General features: G+C 38.4%; 1 protein-coding gene across 1 annotated transcript; it reads left to right on the forward strand.

Annotated features, from left to right (window-relative positions):
• The first annotated feature begins 624 nt into the window (after nucleotides 1-624).
• gucy2ca (guanylate cyclase 2Ca) lies at nucleotides 625-20,418 on the forward strand. Its single transcript, XM_044051877.1, has 27 exons — nucleotides 625-1,254; nucleotides 3,016-3,128; nucleotides 4,754-4,821; nucleotides 4,915-5,133; nucleotides 5,221-5,339; nucleotides 5,934-6,033; nucleotides 6,125-6,236; nucleotides 6,331-6,472; nucleotides 7,248-7,333; nucleotides 7,445-7,562; nucleotides 7,723-7,804; nucleotides 8,566-8,659; nucleotides 8,885-8,947; nucleotides 9,074-9,145; nucleotides 9,239-9,343; nucleotides 9,685-9,771; nucleotides 9,908-10,040; nucleotides 10,135-10,272; nucleotides 10,526-10,614; nucleotides 10,710-10,801; nucleotides 11,527-11,685; nucleotides 12,521-12,713; nucleotides 13,187-13,361; nucleotides 18,493-18,591; nucleotides 18,676-18,770; nucleotides 18,861-18,937; nucleotides 19,435-20,418. Exons 1-27 carry the CDS (start codon nucleotides 1,044-1,046, stop codon nucleotides 19,640-19,642), a joined length of 3,249 nt encoding a protein of 1,082 aa, XP_043907812.1. The 5' UTR covers nucleotides 625-1,043; the 3' UTR covers nucleotides 19,643-20,418.
• Nucleotides 20,419-22,217: the final 1,799 nt, after the last annotated feature.

Genomic DNA, 22,217 nt, shown 5'->3' on the forward strand with positions numbered 1-22,217 from the left:
ATGCAGTCAGTTGAATAACTTGATCAAAATGAATAAAAATGTTAAAGATGTGCTCAGCTGTAACTGTAGCAGCCCACTGTAAGGATTGTGGTGACATTGTTTCGAGAGCTTGGCCAGGACTTTATAGACTTAATCCACCCTGCTTTTATAGCAGACAGTATTTATCAGCTCCACATAAGCCTTCACTTTTATGGCCTCTTTTGACCTTTGCTCCTCTCACATTGTGAGCCTTTGTCCGTCCTCAGAACGTACTAGATTGTGGAAAAAAAGGGCAAAATATTTCTAAACACATGTTCACCTGTCAACATACGATTATTTGTACCAGTATACAAATAATAAGACTCTAGACTTTATCTGCTTTTGTTATTTTAAGATAGTTGGTCTCTTTTCTTAACACTCACTTAATCTGAGGCTGTTGCTGAAAATCTGGTCAGATTTAAGAACAATCTCGGATGTTATTCAGAGCAGACGTTATATGAGGCTTGAATCGCATGTTTACAAACACAATAAATTCTCATCTGAGAGCATTTTTGTGGGAGTGATCACATCAGATGGAGTGTGGGAGTCTTTCCTGTGCACTATACCCTCCCTCTAACTGCTGCATCAACTGTCATTCAACAGTTGTTCATTAACACATGGAGGCCAGGTAGACCAGCCTACAACACGGTGGGGGATTATTGATCTCAGGCTCGCGCTAGTGGAACAACGTTTGTGAAGACTGCCTTTCTCATTTTCAATCTACATTTTCTTTGCGCTCAGAACAAGCTGCTTGGGGCAACGTTTGATTTTCTTCTCTTGTGGATGCTGGACATTGAAACACGTCGCTGTTTGGCTTCTGCTTAGTCACTGAAGAGCCCTGTTCACTTGTGTTTTTGGACTTAACCATTGTAAATGGAGAGGATCTACAAAGTTGGACAAATGTAAAGAGCAACTTTCCACCTGGCGTTTGCCTGAGAGTTTCAGAGTTTTGTATTTTTGTCATGTAGAAACTGTGTAGCAGACACAGAATTCTTAGTGGAACGAGGAAAATCCCAGGGCTCAAGATGCACTGCTCGCACAGTTTACTTTACCTGGGAGTGCTGATAATGGCGGTGAGCGCCAACAAGATGCTAGATGACTGCTTGTCATCCAAACACAAATACATTATTAATGTTGTACTGCTGGAGGACAACACGTATGACTGGAGTCGGCCACTTGTGCAGGAAGCTGTGGAGGATGCTATTCACAAGGACACGCTGGAGAACATTCGCCATGGTATGGACTGAAAGTTCCTGTTTTGATGCAATCTTTAAACACACACTAGCCAATACAATTGATCACATTTAAAGCTAAGAAAAAACACAACACTGTGTTGAGGTTTTCCAAAAATTGGCAGAAAGGTTTTGAGTTTATGTCCTGCAGTTCACAGACAACCATTATTACGGCCATTATTATTATGGCTTTACTTTTGACAAACCACTGTCAAATGAGCTCACATAAGACTGATTGAAGATTAAGCCACATGGTGTGCACAGGAAGTGATTTGCTCTGTATCAAGACAGACTGAGGCTAAAGCAGGATTGCGTGAGTAGAGCATCACAGCTGCAAACAGGAGTAAACCGGAATTCTACAGCTCCAAAACACCTGTTACTTAACACAAACACTCAGTAAGGTCTGATAGTATTACTGGACAGAGCATACAAATGATGGTACATCATTTCTGTTCAAGAACACCTAACAGAAGCAGACTACATCAACAAAATTATAAAAGTATAGATTTGACTTGTTCTGTTCTCAGGACAATTAAAATCATTACCCTTTTTCTGGATAGTTCATTTTTGAGGTAAATCTAATGTTTACATTGAGTGTAAACATGTTTACAGATTTAATTAACTCCAACCCTCTGACTCTGATGTCGATTAACCTGTTAAATTCACATGTTGTCAGGAGCAATGTAGCTTTTATGTGTGATATATGTATGCTTAAATTCTGTTTTTTTTTTTGACAACAAAATAATGTAACATCCATCAGTGCAAACCAAAATCACCAACACTTTGAGGATTGGATTTTCCAAAGTTTTCCCTGGTTTCTTTTGGAGTGTATTTTGCAATAAAAGCCCTGTAAAGAAATAAAGTGAAATAAAGTTTTTAGAAAGAGCATAACGCAGGCAAATAGAATTGTATCAAATTGCATGATGGCGCTCACAGGTAGCACAGTTCTTGTAATTATCTTGCACAAACAAGAATCTGCCTTTTGAAATGTTCCGGGTTTCTTAAAACTATGTCCATCTTACAGACTATGAACGTCATATAAAACTGAGGGAACTAGAAACAAAACCGCCAATAGAAACCTGTTTCAAATAAAGGCCAGTTAAGTTTCTCAGTTGCAGGAAAAATGACATTTTACTGTCTTTATATTAAGTTACAATGCTCACGTTGGTAAAAGGTGTATTTATGGTTGTTGACAGCTGAAAAGATTTATACAAGAAAGATTTAGAGCTGTTGAGATGTCAATCAACCCTCTTTTAGCAGAGTCACTTTTCATACTAAGTCAGGCTTAAAATCACCCAAGGCAAATCTCTCCTGATTACACAGACATGACATTGGTAATAAATTTGTCCCATAAATCCAGGTAAGAAAACAAAGAGCTTGTTACTTAATCAAATGGTTCCGTATGTTACTCAGAATCCATGTTCCTGAAAAAAGAAGAAGCTGATTCGCTGTTTCAATATGTACTATACTATCTGACTGCAATAATTACACAGTCTGCTCCCTAATGCATCATTATAGGGTCCAAGCCTCAGGTTAGAACGCAGCTAATATGCTCTACAGCCATTTCTAAACATTACTTATCAACTCATCACAGCGCATTATTTGTAAGTTTATTCTTTCCTTTTGATTGGTTGACCTTTTTTTTTTAAAAGACAAATATGTAATAAATCTGCTGAATTTAATAATTACACATATTAGATTACAGAGAAGCAAGTTTTCTTTCTAATATTAATAACTCTTGTCTTTTTTTCCCCCTTGACTCAAGATTTACACTTCAATCTGACAGCAAACTTCTATGGGTTCAACACCACCGCGTACAACCGGCAGGGATGTGGGAGCACCGTATGTGAGGGGGTGGCGATACTCAAGAGGCTGTATGTGAGTGTGCTTCTCTGAGCTGCAACAAGGACAAGTGAGGCTGTTGCTCCATGACAGCGTGGTTATCAAGGCACAAAAAAACCTCATGTAAATTAAGACTTTTTTAGGTTCTTCCCAAAGCAATAACAGAAGAATAACGTCACTGTGACACAATTTAACCCTTAGTCTAACCCATTGGTAATTTGCCGTGGGAATAATACACAACTGGACATCCTGGGGGTGTGTGTTTAACAGTGTTGGTCAGGTTACTTGGAAATAGTAATTAGTAACTGATTACTTCTCCAAGAAAGTAATCCAGTTACTTTACTAATTTATTTACTTAGTTACTTTTCAAAAACATGACCTTTAGCAATAGACCTTTCAGCCTTATTCTATTCTTTCTGCATATTCCATCATACAAAATTGAATCAAATAAAACAGTCTCTGACTTGAAGAAAATTGTTGAACATTTAAACCTATTTTCTGCACATTCCACCATATTTTAATAAAATAAAGCAATCCTGTTAACTTATATTTCTGCATATTCCAGCATATAAAATAATACAATTATTTTTGTGTTTATACTCCTTCTTTTGAATAGATGTAAATAAAATACAGAAATAAAATTATTAAAATCAAAGTCTCTCCTGACTGTTTTCCGATTAAGTCTATTTTCAGCTGTTTAGCAGTAGAGGTTTGCCCGGTAGAATTGGATGTGGCCGCCACGGCGGTCATGTCAGTGGGGGGACCCGGAGGTTTCTCAATGAGTTTCACATGCCTGTGCCGGCTTGCTTGGTGCTTGTTAAGATTTGAGATGGAATTTTTAAAATTAAAAGTTTTCCTTCCACACAGAGTGTACAGCAGACACTAATGTTTAATTAAACACTGCATGGTCCTGCTCTCTCCCACGCTCCATGTCTGTTGTTTACCGCTGGAGTCGCACAGCTCCTACGTGATTGTCATGAGACAAAATCACAATGCGTTACTGCTAACTGCCCATCAGTGATGTTTATAGGTCACATATTCAGGCTTTGAAAAAAATGTGTTGTTGAGTCAAAGTTATATTTCTTTTCATTTCATATCGCATTTTTAGTAGAGTGTTTTTCTTTTCTTTTTGTGCGTAAGAACGTGCCAAGTGAACGTTGACCTGTGACGTTTTTCCAAATTTCCTTTTTTAAACATACTTTTTGCTCAGGTGTGTTTATATAGTCGGTGAAAATCATCATATTGCCTAGGTTGTGCTGAAAAAAAGGCAACCTATATTGCACATTCTTATATAAACTGTACATTTAAAAAATCAGGCAAAATGCTCTGTGTTTTAAGGGTTAAATATGGTTTAAGTCTTAAATCTTACACTTCCCCTGGGTTGAACGTCTTTTATGACAAGTCTATTAGGGGTTGAGTGAAAGTGAAGAAATCCCAAAGTGACCATGTCTAGACCCAAACAAGAGACCAAAGAAAAAGTTTGATCATTTCATAAAATCAACATAGAAAATATAATAAAATTTGAGCATGGATATAAACATGACACGGTATGTGTGCTTAGCAAGCAATACATCTATGAATAACAAATACAATGTGTGAATGATATGTACAATATGAAAATTTGAATAAAACAAGATATAAGATGCACATTATATGTACAGGATAATGATGAAATTGGATGCGTCATGCTGGGACCTTCCTGCACGTATGCCACATTTCAGTTAGTGGAGTGAGTATAACTTCATTTTTCTACATACACTTAAAAACTGCTTGTTTTTGTTGTTGTTGTTGCTGACTTTTTATCCCTTGTTATTTGCCTTAGTGAAGAAATTGGCCTGAGTCTGAGCATCCCCATCATCTCCGCAGGGAGCTTTGGTCTCTCGTGTGACTATAAACCCAAACTGACTCGAATTCTGCCTCCAGCGCGAAAGATCTCAAACTTTTTCATCAAATTTATGGAGCAACAATTTTCATTTAAGACAAAATGGACGAATGTCTATATCTACAAGAAGTCCATCAATGCGACTGAGGACTGCTTCTGGTGAGCCAACACAGGCTGTAGGTGACCACTTAAGCTTCATTAGAGTGTCATCCAGCATGTGCCATTTGGTTTGCTTTGCCTCTGCAGGTACATTAATGCATTGGAAGCGCCCTCGAATAACTTTGCCAGACAGACAAACAGAGAGATGCTGCGCAGTGAGAGCGAGCTGAAGGACGCGCTGACCACTACGAAAAGGCACAGCAACAGTGGGTATTTTAATGTTGGTGTATTAGAAAATAAAGAAAATAAAATTATAATTTTGTGCCAAAACTTCTCCCTGCTCCTTTCTGGTAATTGAATGTGCAAAACAAACAACATTAATTATTATTATTGTTATTATCTGAATAACTACTAATAATAATATTAATAATGGCTTGTCTTTCATTTGTTCTGTTTTGTAGAGTCCAATGATAATTAGCAAAATGAATGGTGATGGTGGTCAACATGGCTAAACATCTACATGTTAGCATTGATTTTTAGCGTGAATTCCCTCCTACACAGTATTGGATGACTGTCGTAATTGTGACAGGAAACAGCTGCTGGCTCAAATAAAGACATGTAAATCTATAGTCATCTATAGTCTCATTTTTTTTTCTGTCTTGGTAGAGCAAGCTGTCCATCACATTAACACTGCTGTTGTGTAAAGTGGATGAAAACATTACAGATTTAAATATTTAACTGTTTTTCCATAGTAGTACACGTTTTAGCTGTATGATTTCTCCAAAGCTGATGTGTAATTTCAGTGAGTTACAGTGAAACAGTGCTGGAAACTCGTAATGAAACTCATTTATCCTTTTCAGTTTTCATTTTCTGTGGGAGCCATGATGAGATTGTTTCCATAAAGGAGAAAGTGGGGCCAATACATCAGGACATCATGTTCATTCTCCTTGATATTTACAAGTAAGCCTGACTGTGTGTGGATAAATGAGAGCATAGTGTCTAATGTGTGGAAGTAATGCTGTTGACATTGAAACCTTTTACCTTCCTCCAGTCCTGATTATTATGTCAACTCAACGTCTGCTGAGATGATGCAGGACGTCCTGGTGGTCACTCTGCCACAGAGGAACTACACCATGGGATCAAACTCGACATACAACAACACAGTGAGCTGCAACTCAAACAGCACTGAGCTGGGAAAAGCAGCTGGGCTTTAAGAGTCTGACTCTGTCTCTGTTTTCTGTCCAAACTAATGTGCAGATCAATGACTATGTGGCTGGGTATCATGATGGCACTCTGCTGTTTGGCAAAGTGCTCAGAGAGAGAATGCTCAGCCAGCAACACAGGGGATCTGATGATGTGCCTCTGAGCGACAACCCGCTAGGAAACGTCTCCTTTAACGGTACGTACACATTTAATTTAATGTCTGTTCTGTTCTCTTTTCTTCTCTTGTTCACATAGTTTGTATCGTGCTGGTATTATGTGAGGGTAAAAACGTTAGAGACAAACAAAGTGAGTTTTTTTTGGTAAATTAATATTGTTATTAATCCTTGGCGCTCACAAGGTGTATCCTTGGTAATTTGCCGTGGGAATAATACACAACTATGGACACCCTGGGGGTGTGTGTTTATAGGTCACATATTCCAGTTTAAAAAAATGCATTTTTTTCCATCTGCTTATGTGCTGTTGAGTCAAAGTTTTTTTTTTAGTAGGGATATAGGGTAGTGATAATTGGACAGAAGTCACAAAATAGATGTAATAGACATTTTTACATTTTGAGTACTTTTTGCTCAGGTGTGTTTATATAGTTAAAAATAGTCAAAATTAGTTGTTTTTTTTATCAGAGGTTGTGCTGAAAAAAAAGGATATAAGACACTCTATATTGCACATTTTTATAGCTTCTGTATATACTGTACGTTGCGAATGGAAAAAAGCAGCTGAAATGCTCTGCGTTCTAAAGGTTAAAAAGCCAAGACAAGTGGTTCCAAACATGTTTTCAGCGTTCACTTTAGAAGATGTCACTCACCTTAGATTGACCAAGCAAAACGTGAACATTCCTCATCTTTTATTGACTTGTTCTGATATCAACATAGTTTTTAGCTGAATCTAATTACATTGTTCAAGTTGTCATCTCTCTGTTGTGTGTGTGTGTATGTTTGTGTGTCTGCTGAAAGCAGGTATGGCAGGAAATTATGTGCTTGATGAGTACGGTGACAGAGATGCTAACTTTTCTATTATCTACACATCCCACGTCACTAAAAAGGTGAGGCTACTCTCCGCTCCGTGGGTTGTACAGTCAGAGTTTGAGATATTTAGATATGTTTTGTACTTTGCTGGAGTCGCTGTAGAGGTGAACATTTGTGTCTCTCTACAGTATACGACACTGCTGATGTTTGATACCTCGCGGAATGAATCCAGTGTGGTTGACACAAACCCATTCCTGCCTTGGAAAAACGGTGTGCTGCCTGATGACGTGCCAGAAAATCCACAACGTAATACTCACTGATATCGATCAGCCCATATTTAGCTTTCTTCTGTGAGGTTGAGAAAATTGCAAGGAGCAAAACATCAAAATCAAAACCATGTCACGATGACAGTGTCTGTATGCCAGCTGACACTCTTACAGTAACAACAACATGTGTGTGCTTCCAGGTTTGAGTTTGCAGGACGTGATTGTAATCGTTCTGAGTATCAGTGTCGTCGTGGTGACAGCCATTGCGCTCATCTTCTACAGGTAGAGATGGGACACACACACACACACATACTGTACATACACATACATAATCCTTAAAAGTCATTTCTCACCTTTTCCAGCTTTTTGCTTAACCTTATTGCTCACGTGGCACGGATCTGTGCCTCTTGTGCACCCTTGGTAAATTGCCATGGGAATAATACACAACTCCTGATATGGACATCCTGGGTGTGTGTGTTTATAGGTCACATATTCAGGCTTTAAAAAATGTGTTTTATTTGTCTTCTTATGTGCTGTCGAGTCAAAGTTATGATTCGTTTTATATCGCATTTTAGTAGTAGTGATAATTGTGCAGAAGTAAACTTTGAACTGCAACACATTTCAAAATTTCACAAATTCAATCTGATTTTAAACATTTTGAGCACTTTGTACTCAGGTGTGGTGAAATTGAAAAAAAACACAACTCTATATTCTTATAGCCTCTATACTGTACGTTTAAACACAGTAATGGAGAAAAGAGTCCAAAAATGCTCTGTGTTCTAAGGGTTGAAATGTCTGTGTTTTGCGTTTAGTAACAACTGCATAAAACATAGTTGGTTCATAGTCATAGTCATGCCATCATGCTCTTGTCATGATCGTATTGTTTGTCATTGTGTCATAAAGTACAAAGATTTTTAGGAGAACTGGAAAATGATATGAATTGCGAACACTCAAAAAACAGGAGAATGGGACAACAGTCAATGCTCTCTCTCGCTCTGTGTGTGTGTGCACGTATGCATGTTTGTGTGTGGAAATACCATCAGGCAGAACAGGAAAGAGCGTCTTATGCAGAAGAAGTGGTCTCACATTGACCCTCACCTGATCGGTCCACTGGATCAGAAGGAGGTGTCACTGAAGGTAAACAGCCTCAATCCCTAACTGCTTACTCTGTTCCATTACTTTTATCATGTCATGTCATGTATGTCATTGCATGCCCTATTGTAAAGTGTTACTGATCATTTTAGGAAGTGTCCACCAACAGCCTTTATATAATAATAACATTTGAGCCTATTGAGTTGATACTATAAGGAAATGCTGTGTTAACAATGGAGTAATCAAATTGTCTGTGTGTGTATGTAACAGATTGATGAAGATAAAAGGAAGGACAGCACTTTTTTCTCTCATCGAGGATGCTATGACAAAAAGGTACCATCAAAAAAAAACAATCAATCAATATTTAGTTGTGCAAAGGGAATCAATACAAATAAATAAAAATGTTCATGTCAAGCCTTTTTGCACAGTGTTGGAGTGTGTTTTCTTTCATTTCTTCAGCCAGTGATCCTAAAAGAGCTGAAACACACAGATGGGGACTTCTCTGAGGACCAGAGGATTGAACTTAACACTGTAAGGCAGCTTCATATTTATACGAATCTCAACATTGGAACATTTGGACCTAGTTTTAATCCCGTCGTCCTCCTTCGTCTTTTTGTTTTTCAGCTGCTGCGAATCGACTATTACAACCTGACCAAGTTCTATGGCACGGTGAAGTTTGAGTACGGTCTGTTTGGGGTGTTTGAGCTGTGTCAGCGCGGCTCCCTCAGAGTAAGAGTCGAATGCCACAGTCTCCAGTGCAGACAAACCAAACACTATTTCAAGATGGTTCTATTTCTGTTCCCACGTGTTTCTTGTTAGTTTGCTTCTAAGGAAGGGTTCATTGACAATTATTGAAAATACTGCCCATAAGTACGTTTGTGTGAGTGCATCATTTATGTGTTTGTGTGTGTGTATGCCTGACTGTCGAGGGACAGAAGAGAGAAACATACTGTAGGTCTAATCAGGACTGTTCTTTACTGCTCAGACTCTCTCAGCCAATCACTTATGACACTGACAGCATGAGCAGGTGTGTTGTCTAATTTCACATATCCATGTGTTTCTTCCCCCAGTACATTCTGAAAGACAGGATCTCGTACCCAGACGAAACATTTATGGATATGGAATTTAAGATATCAGTCATGTACGACATAGCGAAGGTTTGTGAAACGTTTATTCCAGTTTTATTAACAGTACTTCACGACTGCAAGTTCAAATGTGACTGCATGTTTCCCCAGTGAATATTAAACACACACATAATGACACAGCGTTTTCTCCCTTTTTAATCTCCTATAGGGCATGTCATATCTCCACTCCAGTAATATTGCGGTGCATGGACGCCTCAAATCCACCAACTGTGTAGTTGACAACCGCATGGTGGTCAAGATCACTGACTTTGGCTGCCACACAATCTTGAGCCCAGGAAGAGGTGAGTTTTTCTTGTGAGATTACTGAGTCAGATTAGTAGTTAGTGAACAGTGAGAAAGAGAGCGGCTAAGCCTCTCATCTCCTCTCCTCATCAGATCTGTGGACAGCCCCAGAGCATCTTCGTAAAGGTGGAGTGTCTCAAAAAGGCGACGTCTACAGCTACGCCATTATTGGCCACGAGATCATGATGAGGCGAGATCCATTTTATACACAGCACTGCTCAAATATAACAGGTAGATTTTGCACACCGTTGAAAAACCATGGACGACAAATCATTTCACCTGTGTGCGTGAGAGACACATGGTTTTATTCTTTGCTCTAATAATACTAATCACTCTCTGCAGTGTATGTGTAGTGTGTTTTTTGTTTCATATGTTTCTTTAATTGATCATTTTTGTCTGAATAATTATTTCCTTGTATGTGGATTTGACAAAACTGTTTACAGTCACATCCACATTTTTAAACTCTGGTGGTGTGATTCCACAGAGAAGCTCTACAGAGTGCAGTATCCCTGTGACATGACAGTGTTTAGGCCTGACCTCAACTTTGAAGGCGGGTCAGAGCAGGAGATTGAGGTAAGAGGGCTAACAACAACAGCTCAGGAGGATACTTACAGTGAGACAGGGTGCCTCTGATTCTGTCTGTGTCTGCGTTTGTGTTGTGTACACAGTTGTATGTGCTAATAAAAAACTGCTGGGAAGAAGACCCAGAACGGAGGCCAGATTTTAAAAGAATAGAAGTGGCGCTGGGTAAGATTTTCAGGTACGTTTCAGTCGTTTCTGTAACATACTCACAGGCATAAATCAAATCAAACAAATAGTTTTCTGAATCACTCACTTTATTTAACAGACACAAAGACGTGCAAAGAAAAGCGTTTCACTATTTTCAATGACAAACCTAATTATTTTTGGTAAATATGTAAAAATAAAAAATAGAATGTGACTCTTGCTATGCTGACATGATTACACAAGGAATCTTTGCAAGCAAGGACAGGTCGAAGGTCGTGCCAAATGTCAGCAAAGAATTGACCCTAAGTTCAAGACAATAGAGCAAGATTCCAAAAACAATTTAAAGTATTTCACCATCTATGCTGAATTTATGTGAAGATCGAGCCCTCAGTCAATGTTACATCAGAAACCATCATGATACTTTATATTATGATAAGAGGCCGACAATGATGACAGCGCACTGTGTCGAGCAGCGGCAAGTAAGTAACAATTAAAAAATGTAATTAAAAGATGACGCGGTGGTAAAAGTCCCTGTCTCAACTTTTAGTTAAATTAATTAATTAAACTTTTGTCTGTAAAATAAAGGCTTAAGTAAATTAGGAAATTACAGATTTCAGTTTTTATTCCATTTTAAGGGTATGAAATCCTTCTTGCTATGACCGAATACATTTAAAGCAACACTTTTCTCTCTGCATTATGGCTAAATACTGTAAATACATGACATGAACAGTGTTGTTTATGACACTTGTGTTTCCTCAGTAACCTACACAACCAAGCCACCGAGACGTACATGGACAATCTCATCCGTCGTCTGCAGAACTACTCGAGGACTCTGGAGCATCTGGTGGAGGAGAGAACCTCCTTATACAAAGCAGAGAGGGACAGAGCTGATCACCTAAACTTCATGCTGCTTCCCCGGTGGGTTTATGCTGCTGCACATGTAGCGACTTGTTTTAAGGTCCACAGTGGATGGACGTGGTGTCTTTGTCAGTGCCGAAGGGGAAATGACTTCTCTGCATTTAACCCATCCTCTACAGAAACCTTCCTAGAATTAGGAGCGCCGTGCAGCCAAGGTTGGGTACTGTATCCCAGCCCTTTTTTGACCTGGCAAGGACTCGAACTGGCAACACTCTGGTTACAAGCCAAGTTCCCTTTGCCCTTGGCCATGTCCAGGCATTTTTAGCAACATTAGAAACACTCAAACATTATGTGTATATACAGTTGTCATTGTCATTGTTTTTAGTTTTGACTTGACTAGTTTCATTTTTATTAATTTCTTGCAGTATTTGTTGCAAAAAGGTCATAATAAGTATTGTGTGTCATAAAAAACCCAGCAAAATATGCCATTTTAAAAATGTGTGAGGACACATAAACAACCATCACTGTATCAACTATACAATACACTGTGCTGAGGTTGGATGCAGTGTGCCAGGTAAAAATAGCCAACAGAATAAAGACACACATGAACATAACATAAATAATAATAAATAACCCTCATCAGACACATCACATTGTTTGTGAGTCTCAATCTGAGGAAAAACATGAGTAAAAATAAAAAACCCAATAAAATCATATCTTTCTTTCATGACAATGTCATGACAATGTTTTCCTATTAGAATGATGTTCTTGTTCCCCTTTACCGTTATTTGTTATTTACCTGTATATGTAATATTCCCTTAGTATCAGACAGCAGATTTAAACCCTGGAAGCTGTGAACAAATCAGGTTTTTACCCTCTCTTTGCATCTCCTCAGTCCAGTGGTGCGTTCACTGAAGGAGACGGGCAGAGTGGAGCCAGAGCTGTTTGAGGAGGTGACTGTCTATTTCAGTGATATTGTGGGATTCACCACCCTTTGCCACTACAGTACGCCCATGGAGGTGGTTGACATGCTCAACGACATCTACAAGAACTTTGACAGCATCTTGGACCACCATGATGTCTATAAGGTACTGTTCCACACATGCACACAAGTGTTGGACGTTAGTCAGTCCATCAAACTCTGATGAATGAGATATTTTATGGATCTTTTTCATCTGGTTCAAGTGTTCGTTTGAAATGATCAGATTTTGGTCAAAGGTTGAAGGTGAAGTTTATTGTGACCTAACACCTAACACCTATATTTGGCCATATCTCAAGAATTGTCTGTCCATGTGCTGCTGATACAGTATATCATAAACACTGTGAGGGTATGTCATTAAATGCCTTTTACTGACTTCCATTATAGCTTTTACTACATATGTTACATGAGTCTGTACATAGCATGGCCTGTGCTACAGAAAGATAAAACTGAATTGAACTCAACTGAACTTGGAACGAGTCTGTATTTCTTGCTGTATGTTGCGGGAGGTAGATGTCGATGTGGTTATTTATTTTCTTTTGCAATAGCAGATAATGATTTGGTCAATACATTATCTCTCAGGTTGAGACTATAGGAGATGCATATATGGTTGCGTCAGGTTTGCCCAAACGCAATGGCAACAGGCATGCAGTGGACATCGCACACATGGCTCTGGACATCCTGGCATTTGTGGGGACCTTTGAGTTGCAGCACCTGCCTGGCATCCCTCTGTGGATCCGTATTGGTGTACATTCAGGTAAAACAATTTCATGATTGCATATTATTCAATAATCAGATTTTAAAAAAGGACATCATAAATGCACACCTTCTTGTCATCTGGACTTTACTTCAATTTATCTAAAAATCTATTGTTTTTTCCTTTACTTTACCTTCCTTTCTTTGTTTCTTACCTACTGAGAACAGTGTGTTTCAGAAATAGAAGGGAGGGTGTGTTGACAGAACTAACAATTACTCATGTTTTCAGGTAAAAGTAATAAGAAACTTGTTGACAATGACATACAGTAAAAGACCTAAACCAAGCTGATAATTCAGTTTTTCTTCTTTCTTAATCATGTGACTGACATCAAGTGGCAGAATAATAATGGCCAACTAGAAAATTCCACGCCAAAATTTTGATCGTGCCTTTTTTGAATGATTTTGGACGACATACTTTACTACGACTTTTTTGTCACATTTTTGATGACATACTAAAGTATGACTTTTCTGTCATATTTGGACGACATAACTATATTATGACTTTTTTGACTGATGTTGGACGACATACTATACTACGACTTTTTTGACTGATTTTGGACGACATACTATAGTATGACTTTTTTATCACATTTTGGAAGACATACTAACCTATGACTTTTTTGTCACATTTTGGACAACATGCTATAGTATGATTTTTTTGTCACATTTTGGATGACATACGAGGGTCACACGGTGTTGTAGTGGTTAGCACTCTTGCCTTGCAGTGAGAAGACCTGGGTTCGAGCCCCGGTTGGAACAAGGGCCTTTCTGCATGCAGTTTGCATGTTCTCCCTATGTGTGCGTGGGTTCTCTCCGGGTTCTCCGGCTTCCTCCCACAGTCCAAAAACATGCAATGTGGGGATTAGGTAAATTGGACACTCTAAATTGACCGTAGGAGTGAGTGTGAGAGTGAATGGTTATTTGTCTCTAGTTGTGTGTGGCCCTGCGATGGACTGGCGAACTGTCCAGGGTGTACCCCGCCTATCGCCCGATGTAGCTGAGATTGGCACAGCACCCCCCGCGACCCTCTGGTGGAGGATAAAAGCGGTTAGATGATGACTGACTGACTATAGTATGACTTTTTTGTCACATTTTGGACGACATACTAACCTATGACTTTTTGTCACATTTTGGACAACCTACTAACCTATGACTTTTTTGACCGATTTGGGATGACATACTATAGTGTGGCTTTTTAGTCACATTTTGGACAACATACTAACCTATGACTTTTTTGTCACATCTTGAATGACCTACGATACTATAACTTTTTTGAGTGATTTTGGGCAACATTGTGTTTCTTGTGGCAATAAATGTGTTTCACTGTTTGCTACCCTGTCGGTTGGTTGAGTGGTTTATTATTCTGCCTTTATGTTGGTATCCTCTAGTGAACAGTGGTTCAAATCCCACCCTTGACAGTGACTGTTAAACCATTGGTTCATTTTGGACGACATACTATAGTATGACTTTTTAGTCAAATTTTGGACGACATACTATACTATGACTTTTTTGACCAATTTTGGACACCATACTATAGTGTGACTTTTTTATCGCATTTTGGACGACATACTAACCTATGACTTTTTTGTCACATTTTGGACGACATACTAAACTATGACTTTTTTTGTCACATTTTGGCGACATACAAACCTATGTCTTTTTTGTCACATTTTGGACGACATACTATAAGATGACTTTTTAGTCACATTTTGGGCGACATACTAAGCTATGACTTTTTATTCACATTTTGGACAACACACTATAGTATGACTTTTTAGTCACATTTTGGGCTCGACATAATAACCTATGACTTTTTCCGTTTGGACGACATACTATAGTATGTCTTTTTTGTCACATTTTGGACAACATACTATAGTATGACTTTTTTGTCGCATTTTGGACGACATACTATAGTATGACTTTTTTGTCACATTTTGGACAACATACTATAGTATGACTTTTTTGTCACATTTGGGCGACTTGCTTTTAACCTATGACTTTTTGTCTAATTTGGACGACATGCAACCTATACCTTTTTGTCACATTTTGGACAACATACTATAGTATGACTTTTTAGTCAAATTTTGGATGACATACTAACCTATGACTTTTTTTGTCACATTTTGGACAACATGCTATAGTATGATTTTTTTGTCACATTTTGGACGACATACTAAAGTATGACTTTTTTGTCACATTTTGGACGACATACTAACCTATGACTTTTTTGTCACATCTTGGACAACATACTATACTATGACTTTTTTGAGTGATTTTGGATAACATTGTGTTTCTTGTGGCGATAAATGTGTTAAGTACTGTGCTACCCTATGAGTTGGCTGAGTGGTTTATCATGCTGCCTTTATGTTGCTATCCTCTAGTGAACACTGGTTCAAATCCCACCCTTTATAGTAACTATTAAACCGTTAGGTCATTTCAGATGATACTATGACTTTTTTGACCGATTTGGGACGACATACTATAGTATGACTTTTTAGTCACATTTTGGACAACATACTATAGTAAGACTTTTTAGTCACATTTTGGGCGACATACTAACCTATGACTTTTTGTCACATTTTGGACGACATACTAACCTATGACTTTTTTGTCACATCTTGGACGACATACTATACTATGACTTTTTTTTTGTGATTTTGGACAACATTGTGTTTCTTGTGGCGATAAATGTGTTTAGTGATGTGCTACCCTATCAGTTGGCTGAGTGGTTTATCATGCTGCTTTTATGTTGGTATCCTCTAGTGAACACTGGTTCAAATCCTACCCTTGATAGTAACTATTAAACCATTAGGTCACTTTAGACGACATACTTTACTTTGACTTTTTTGACCAATTTTGGACACCATACTATAGTATGACTTTTTTGTCACATTTTGGACAACATACTATAGTATGACTTTTTAGTCAAATTTTGGGCGACATACTAACCTATGACTTTTTAGTCAAATTTTGGGCGACATACTATACTATGACTTTTTTTTTGTGATTTTGGACAACATTGTGTTTCTTGTGGCGATAAATGTGTTTAGTGATGTGCTACCCTATCAGTTGGCTGAGTGGTTTATCATGCTGCTTTTATGTTGGTATCCTCTAGTGAACACTGGTTCAAATCCTACCCTTGATAGTAACTATTAAACCATTAGGTCACTTTAGACGACATACTATACTTTGACTTTTTTGACCAATTTTGGACACCATACTATAGTATGACTTTTTTGTCACATTTTGAACAACATACTATATGACTTAGTCAAATTCTTTTGGGCTTATTACAATTAACCTATGACTTTTTGTCACATTTTGGACTTACATACTAACTCTATGACTTTTAGTCGATTTTGAATTTTGGACGACATACTAACCTATGACTTTTTTGACCGATTTCGATGACATACTATAGTTTGACTTTTTTGAGTGATTTTGGACGACATACTAACCTATGTCTTTTTTGTCGCATTTTGGACAACATGCTATAGTATGACTTTTTAGTCACATTTTGGGCGACATACTAACCTATGACTTTTTTTGTCACATTTTGGACAACATGCTAAAGTATGATTTTTTTGTCACATTTTGGACGACATACTAACCTATACCTTTTTTGTCACATTTTGGACGACATACTAACCTATGACTTTTTTGTCACATCTTGGACGACATACTATACTATTACTTTTTTTAGTGATTTTGGACAACATTGTGTTTCTTGTGGCGATAAATGTGTTTAGTTATGTGCTACCCTATCAGTTGGCTTAGTGGTTTATCATGCTGCTTTTATGTTGGTATCCTCTAGTGAACACTGGTTCAAATCCTACCCTTGATAGTAACTATTAAACCGTTAGGTCACTTGAGAAGACATACTATACTATGACTTTTTTGACCAATTTTGGACACCATACTATAGTATGACTTTTTTGTCGCATTTTGGACGACATACTAACCTATGACTTTTTTGTCACATTTTGGACGACATACTAACCTATACCTTTTTTGTCACATTTTGGACGACTTACTATAGTTTGAATTTTTTGTCGCATTTTGGACGATATAACTACATTATGACTTTTTTGACTGATTTTGGACGACATACCCATCCTATGACATTTTTTGTCACATTTTGGACTACATGACTTTTTTGTCAAAATTTGGATCACATATTATATTATCCCTTTTTTGTCGAAATTTGGACAACATACTAATGTATGACTTTTTTGTCACATTTTGGATGACATACTAACCTATGACTTTTTGTCACATTTCGGGCAACATTCTATACTATGACTTTTTTTTCAAAATTTATTGTCAAATTTATTGTCACATTTTGGATCATTTACGAACCTATGTCTATTTTGTCACATTTTGGACGACATACTAACCTATGACTTTTTTATCACGTTTTTCGACGACACACGTAAGTATGTCTTTTTTGTCACATTTTGGACGACATACTAGACTATGACTTTTTTTGTCTGATTTTGGACGACATAGTAAAGTATGACTTTTTTGTCACATTTTGGACGACATACTAACCTATGATTTTTTTTCACATTTTTGATGACATACTAAAGTATGACTTTTTTGTAATATTTGGACAGCATAACTATAATATGACATTTTTGACTGATTTTGGACGACATACTATACTTTGACTTTTTTGTTACATTTTGGACGACATACTAACCTATGACTTTTTTGACCGATTTTGATGACATACTATAGTTTGATTTTTTTGAGTGATTTTGGACGACATACTAACCTATGTCTTTTTTGTCACATTTTGGACGACATACTATAGTTTGACTTTTTTGTCACATTTTGGATGACATACTATACTATGACTTTTTTGACCGATTTTGGATTACTTACTAAAGTATGACTTTTTTGTCACATTTTTGATGACATTTTAAAGCAAGACTTTTTTTTCGCATTTTGGATGACATACTTGGGAGTTCTCTGTAGAATGCATTGCAGGAGCAGGCACTAATAATAAATCACACTCCAACAAATTTTCAGTTTTGCTGTGTTTTGACCAGAGCTGAGAAAATAGAGAAAGTAGACTTTAAGAAAACTTAAATCAGGTATCTTATGTGTTTGTGTGTGTTTGTGTGTAGGACCGTGTGCGGCAGGAGTAGTGGGGAACAAGATGCCTCGCTACTGTCTTTTTGGTGATACAGTCAACACGGCCTCACGCATGGAGTCCACAGGCCTGCGTAAGAGACAGGACACACTCACAGACTAAATTCTCACAGATAAGGTAAAGTAAGCCTGATCTTCTGAGTTTGGTGTCTTTCTAGCTCTGAGAATTCATGTCAGCCAGTCCACCATCAGAATCCTACAGAGGACTGACTGCAAGTTTGAATATGAAAAGCGAGGCGAGACATACCTGAAGGTGAGTTTGGTTGGATTTGACTATTTATTTACTTGTACAAACTGTGCTGCGGGTGGTTTAATTTCCTGTGCGTGTGTAAATGACTCACAGGGTAAAGGTAAAGAGATGACATACTGGTTAACGGGGGTGACTGGAGGAAAATACAACCTGCCTACACCACCAACAGCGTGAGTAGATTTACTCTTAACACTTCCTTTTGTCAAGTCCAACACACTCCTTGTGCTGAATAGCGCCTACTTTAAAACTGCTGCATAAGTTTTAAATATACATAAATGTCTGTTAGATTCAAACCATTCTCAAACAGGTTGGAGTATGGCTAAAAACACACAGAAGTTCCTACAGAAAGTTTAAGAAATATATTCTACTGCTAAAGGCTTCTTGCCCCCTGCCCGTCCAGGTGATGCTGCTGTATCTACACAAATGCTCCCTCAGTCAGGTCTGGTAGTCTATTTTTAAATGAAGATGCAGCACACAAAGAATGTCACATCAAGTCTGTTTAAAAAAGACCTAATAGAGGAAGAAAAATATCAACAATGACCAAAACGAGCAAAGAATTCAAAGCTGCACCATTAATGTTTTTGGTGTTGAACAGACAGGAAATATGGGTTTTGGTATTGTGTAGCTTCCACTGTCCATCGTAAATAATTACGGTGTTCCGTCTCAGGGAGAACTTCCAGCGGCTCCAGCAGGAACTGGCAGACATGATTGTGTCCAGTCTGGAGAAGCGTGGAGCTGGAAGAGAGAGCTTTGAAAAGAGGAAGACACTATCTACCAAAGTCCGTCACAGGGAGAGAGGCAGCAGCGTGCAGAGTGACGGCCAGCCGGAATACTTCCACCTGGCAGTCACAGACAACCCCAGTACCTACCTGTGATCACTTCACTTTGGGAAGATCTTTTCATACAGGGGTTGAAGTGACTGACATACAACTGTGGTACATGCAGGCATGCTAAAGGTGGAACTTATGTTATTATAAACATGCCTGTGTAAGGATTCATTTACCTTTAATTCCCCTGACATCCCCCACAACCCACCCTCCTCCTGTAGGAACAGTCCCCAAACTTCAAGCTAAAATCAGGTGTTATTTTTATTTGTTGAGGCAGTGGTTGAAAAGAAGCTTCCTCGTTTATTGTGTGGCACTGACACTTTTTACATCATACTTTATATCAATGCATTTGATCTTTTATTCATTTGAATGAGTAAAGAATATGACTAAACAGGTAAACTGTGGGGACCAGACCAGGGGTTAGGATTATTGTCTGTGTTTGTTTTCAATATTACCACTTGGGGGCACCAAATTCCAAAAACATTTTCGGCAGGACTTTTCCTTTAAGAGCCACTAACAAACCACAGCTTCCACATATCAAAGAAAGATATTAAATGTTCTCTTTTTGACTTTCCTGTGAAAAGTTCTCTGTTCATATTTAGATGTCACCAGTTGTGAGCTCGCTGATTGAGAAGGTTTGTCAAGATTATTTACCGTGTAAATAGCCTTTTCTGCTGCAAGGACAGTGAAACTATATCCTCATATTACTTGTCAAGAATGTTTCTGTTTAACGTCACAACCATGCTACCTAGTTTTCAGAACATCACAAATGTTTCTGTGATTATTGTTGTTATGTGTTTTATTAAATGACGTTTGAAATATGACATGAGTTGTTTACTTTACAGCAAATATAAGCCTGCATTAAACTATGCACAGTTTCACATGGTAATATTGTCTAATAGATACATGTACATCAAACCCTTTTAACAAGAAAAAGTGAGAAAAAGTGAGTACTTTTTTTAGTACCTGCTCTTGCGAGGTTCCAAGTGAGCTGAGCCATGTGTGACATTGACATACCGCCATCCACTGATTGGTCAGAGTGTCGTCACAGGAAACGTCATGAGCATGACGGGTGACATGAGAATCAAACCCAACAAGGCTGAAGTGTAGATCAGTTAAAAAGACTTACACATCCTAAAAACATGCATGTATCTACAAAATTTAGCAAGACAATGTCTAAAATCTCAATATTTAACAGAGGAGTCTGGTGTATTTAGTGACGGCACTGCCACATCACAAACACTGCCGCTGTATTTAACGTCAGTGACTGTCAGACGGAGTCTGTGCTCCGGCCACGGAGGAAGTACTGAACTAATCTTTTAAATGAACTGATTCTAATCATTCAGTTACACTGAAAACAACTGCTTTACAAGTCACTAGTCACTTGTTTGTGTGTGTCGCATTTAAAACAAAGTCACGGCAGTTTCATGCAAGTTGAGGAGGTACTATCTTGTAATGGAAAACCAACTAAACTGTCTAGACTCGAGCAGTGCAAAGCCGTACTGTGCCGTACTGGTACGTGTAGTGGAAAAGCACCATAGATGGGCACAAATTCCCATAGAAACAGTTAAAAATCCTGTGTAAAATCTTCCAAGAAGTGTGGAAGATGTTATACCTGCAAACGGGGGACCATCTCCATATTAAAGTACAGTGTATGTATTTGAATATGTCATCACAGTCCCTGTTGGTGTAATGGTTTGTCCATATAGTGCAAGAACACACCTATACAGTTTTCGTTGTGACTAAGGCAGTTCCTCCCAGCTCTGTGGCAGGAAGTGGAATCCTGTGCTCACTTGAGCTCCATGCTGGCAGCCCTCTCTCTCCATCTTTCTCTGCATGCTCTGCAGCCGGGACCATACCAGCGACCGGTCTCTCCTCGTACCAACACGTACCAGTGTGTGCTCCCGGATGCTGTTGTGCAGCACAGGGTGACGACGGTGCCTCCACTCCTCTCTGAAACGTCTCAGCCTGGCCGTCTCTTTCTGAAGGGAGGTGGTGGATTGTGGCCAGTGTCTCTGTTTTCTGTACAGGCTCTGCATGTGCAAGAATTTGAATGGCATCAATGACCATTTTAACTCCAGACGTAATTTACAAAAATCATTTACATTAACCACAGAGTTTCCCAAGCAAGGAAATGACATATTTGCACACGGGCCACACGGTTGGTGTAGTGGTTAGCACTCTTGCCTTTGCAGCAAGACCCAGGTTTGTGACCCAGTTAGAACAAGGGCCTTTCTGTATGCAGTTTGCATGTTCTCCCCTCCCCTCCCCTCCTTCCCCCACAGTCCAAAACATGTAACATGGGTATTAGGCAAACTGGACATTCTAAATTAACAGTAGTTGTGAGTGTGTGAGTGGGTGGTGGTTTGTCTCTATATGTCCCTGTGATGGAATGGCCCTATGTTAGCTGAGATTGGCAAAGCACCCCTGGAGGAAAAAGTAGAGGTTGGATGGCTGGATAGGATTCCTCACAGCATTCCATTAAATATCCATTTAAATTTAGAGTTATAGATATTGTATTATATTAAGTTATAGCTCTTGAACTGAGGTTCATAACGTGTATTCAAATGATGTCAGTTATGTAATGTCATTTACAACCATTATAATAAAATAACTTATTTTG

The sequence above is a fragment of the Solea senegalensis genome, linkage group LG19 (genome assembly GCF_019176455.1).
Source record: "Solea senegalensis isolate Sse05_10M linkage group LG19, IFAPA_SoseM_1, whole genome shotgun sequence".
Taxonomy (NCBI): Eukaryota; Metazoa; Chordata; class Actinopteri; order Pleuronectiformes; family Soleidae; genus Solea; species Solea senegalensis.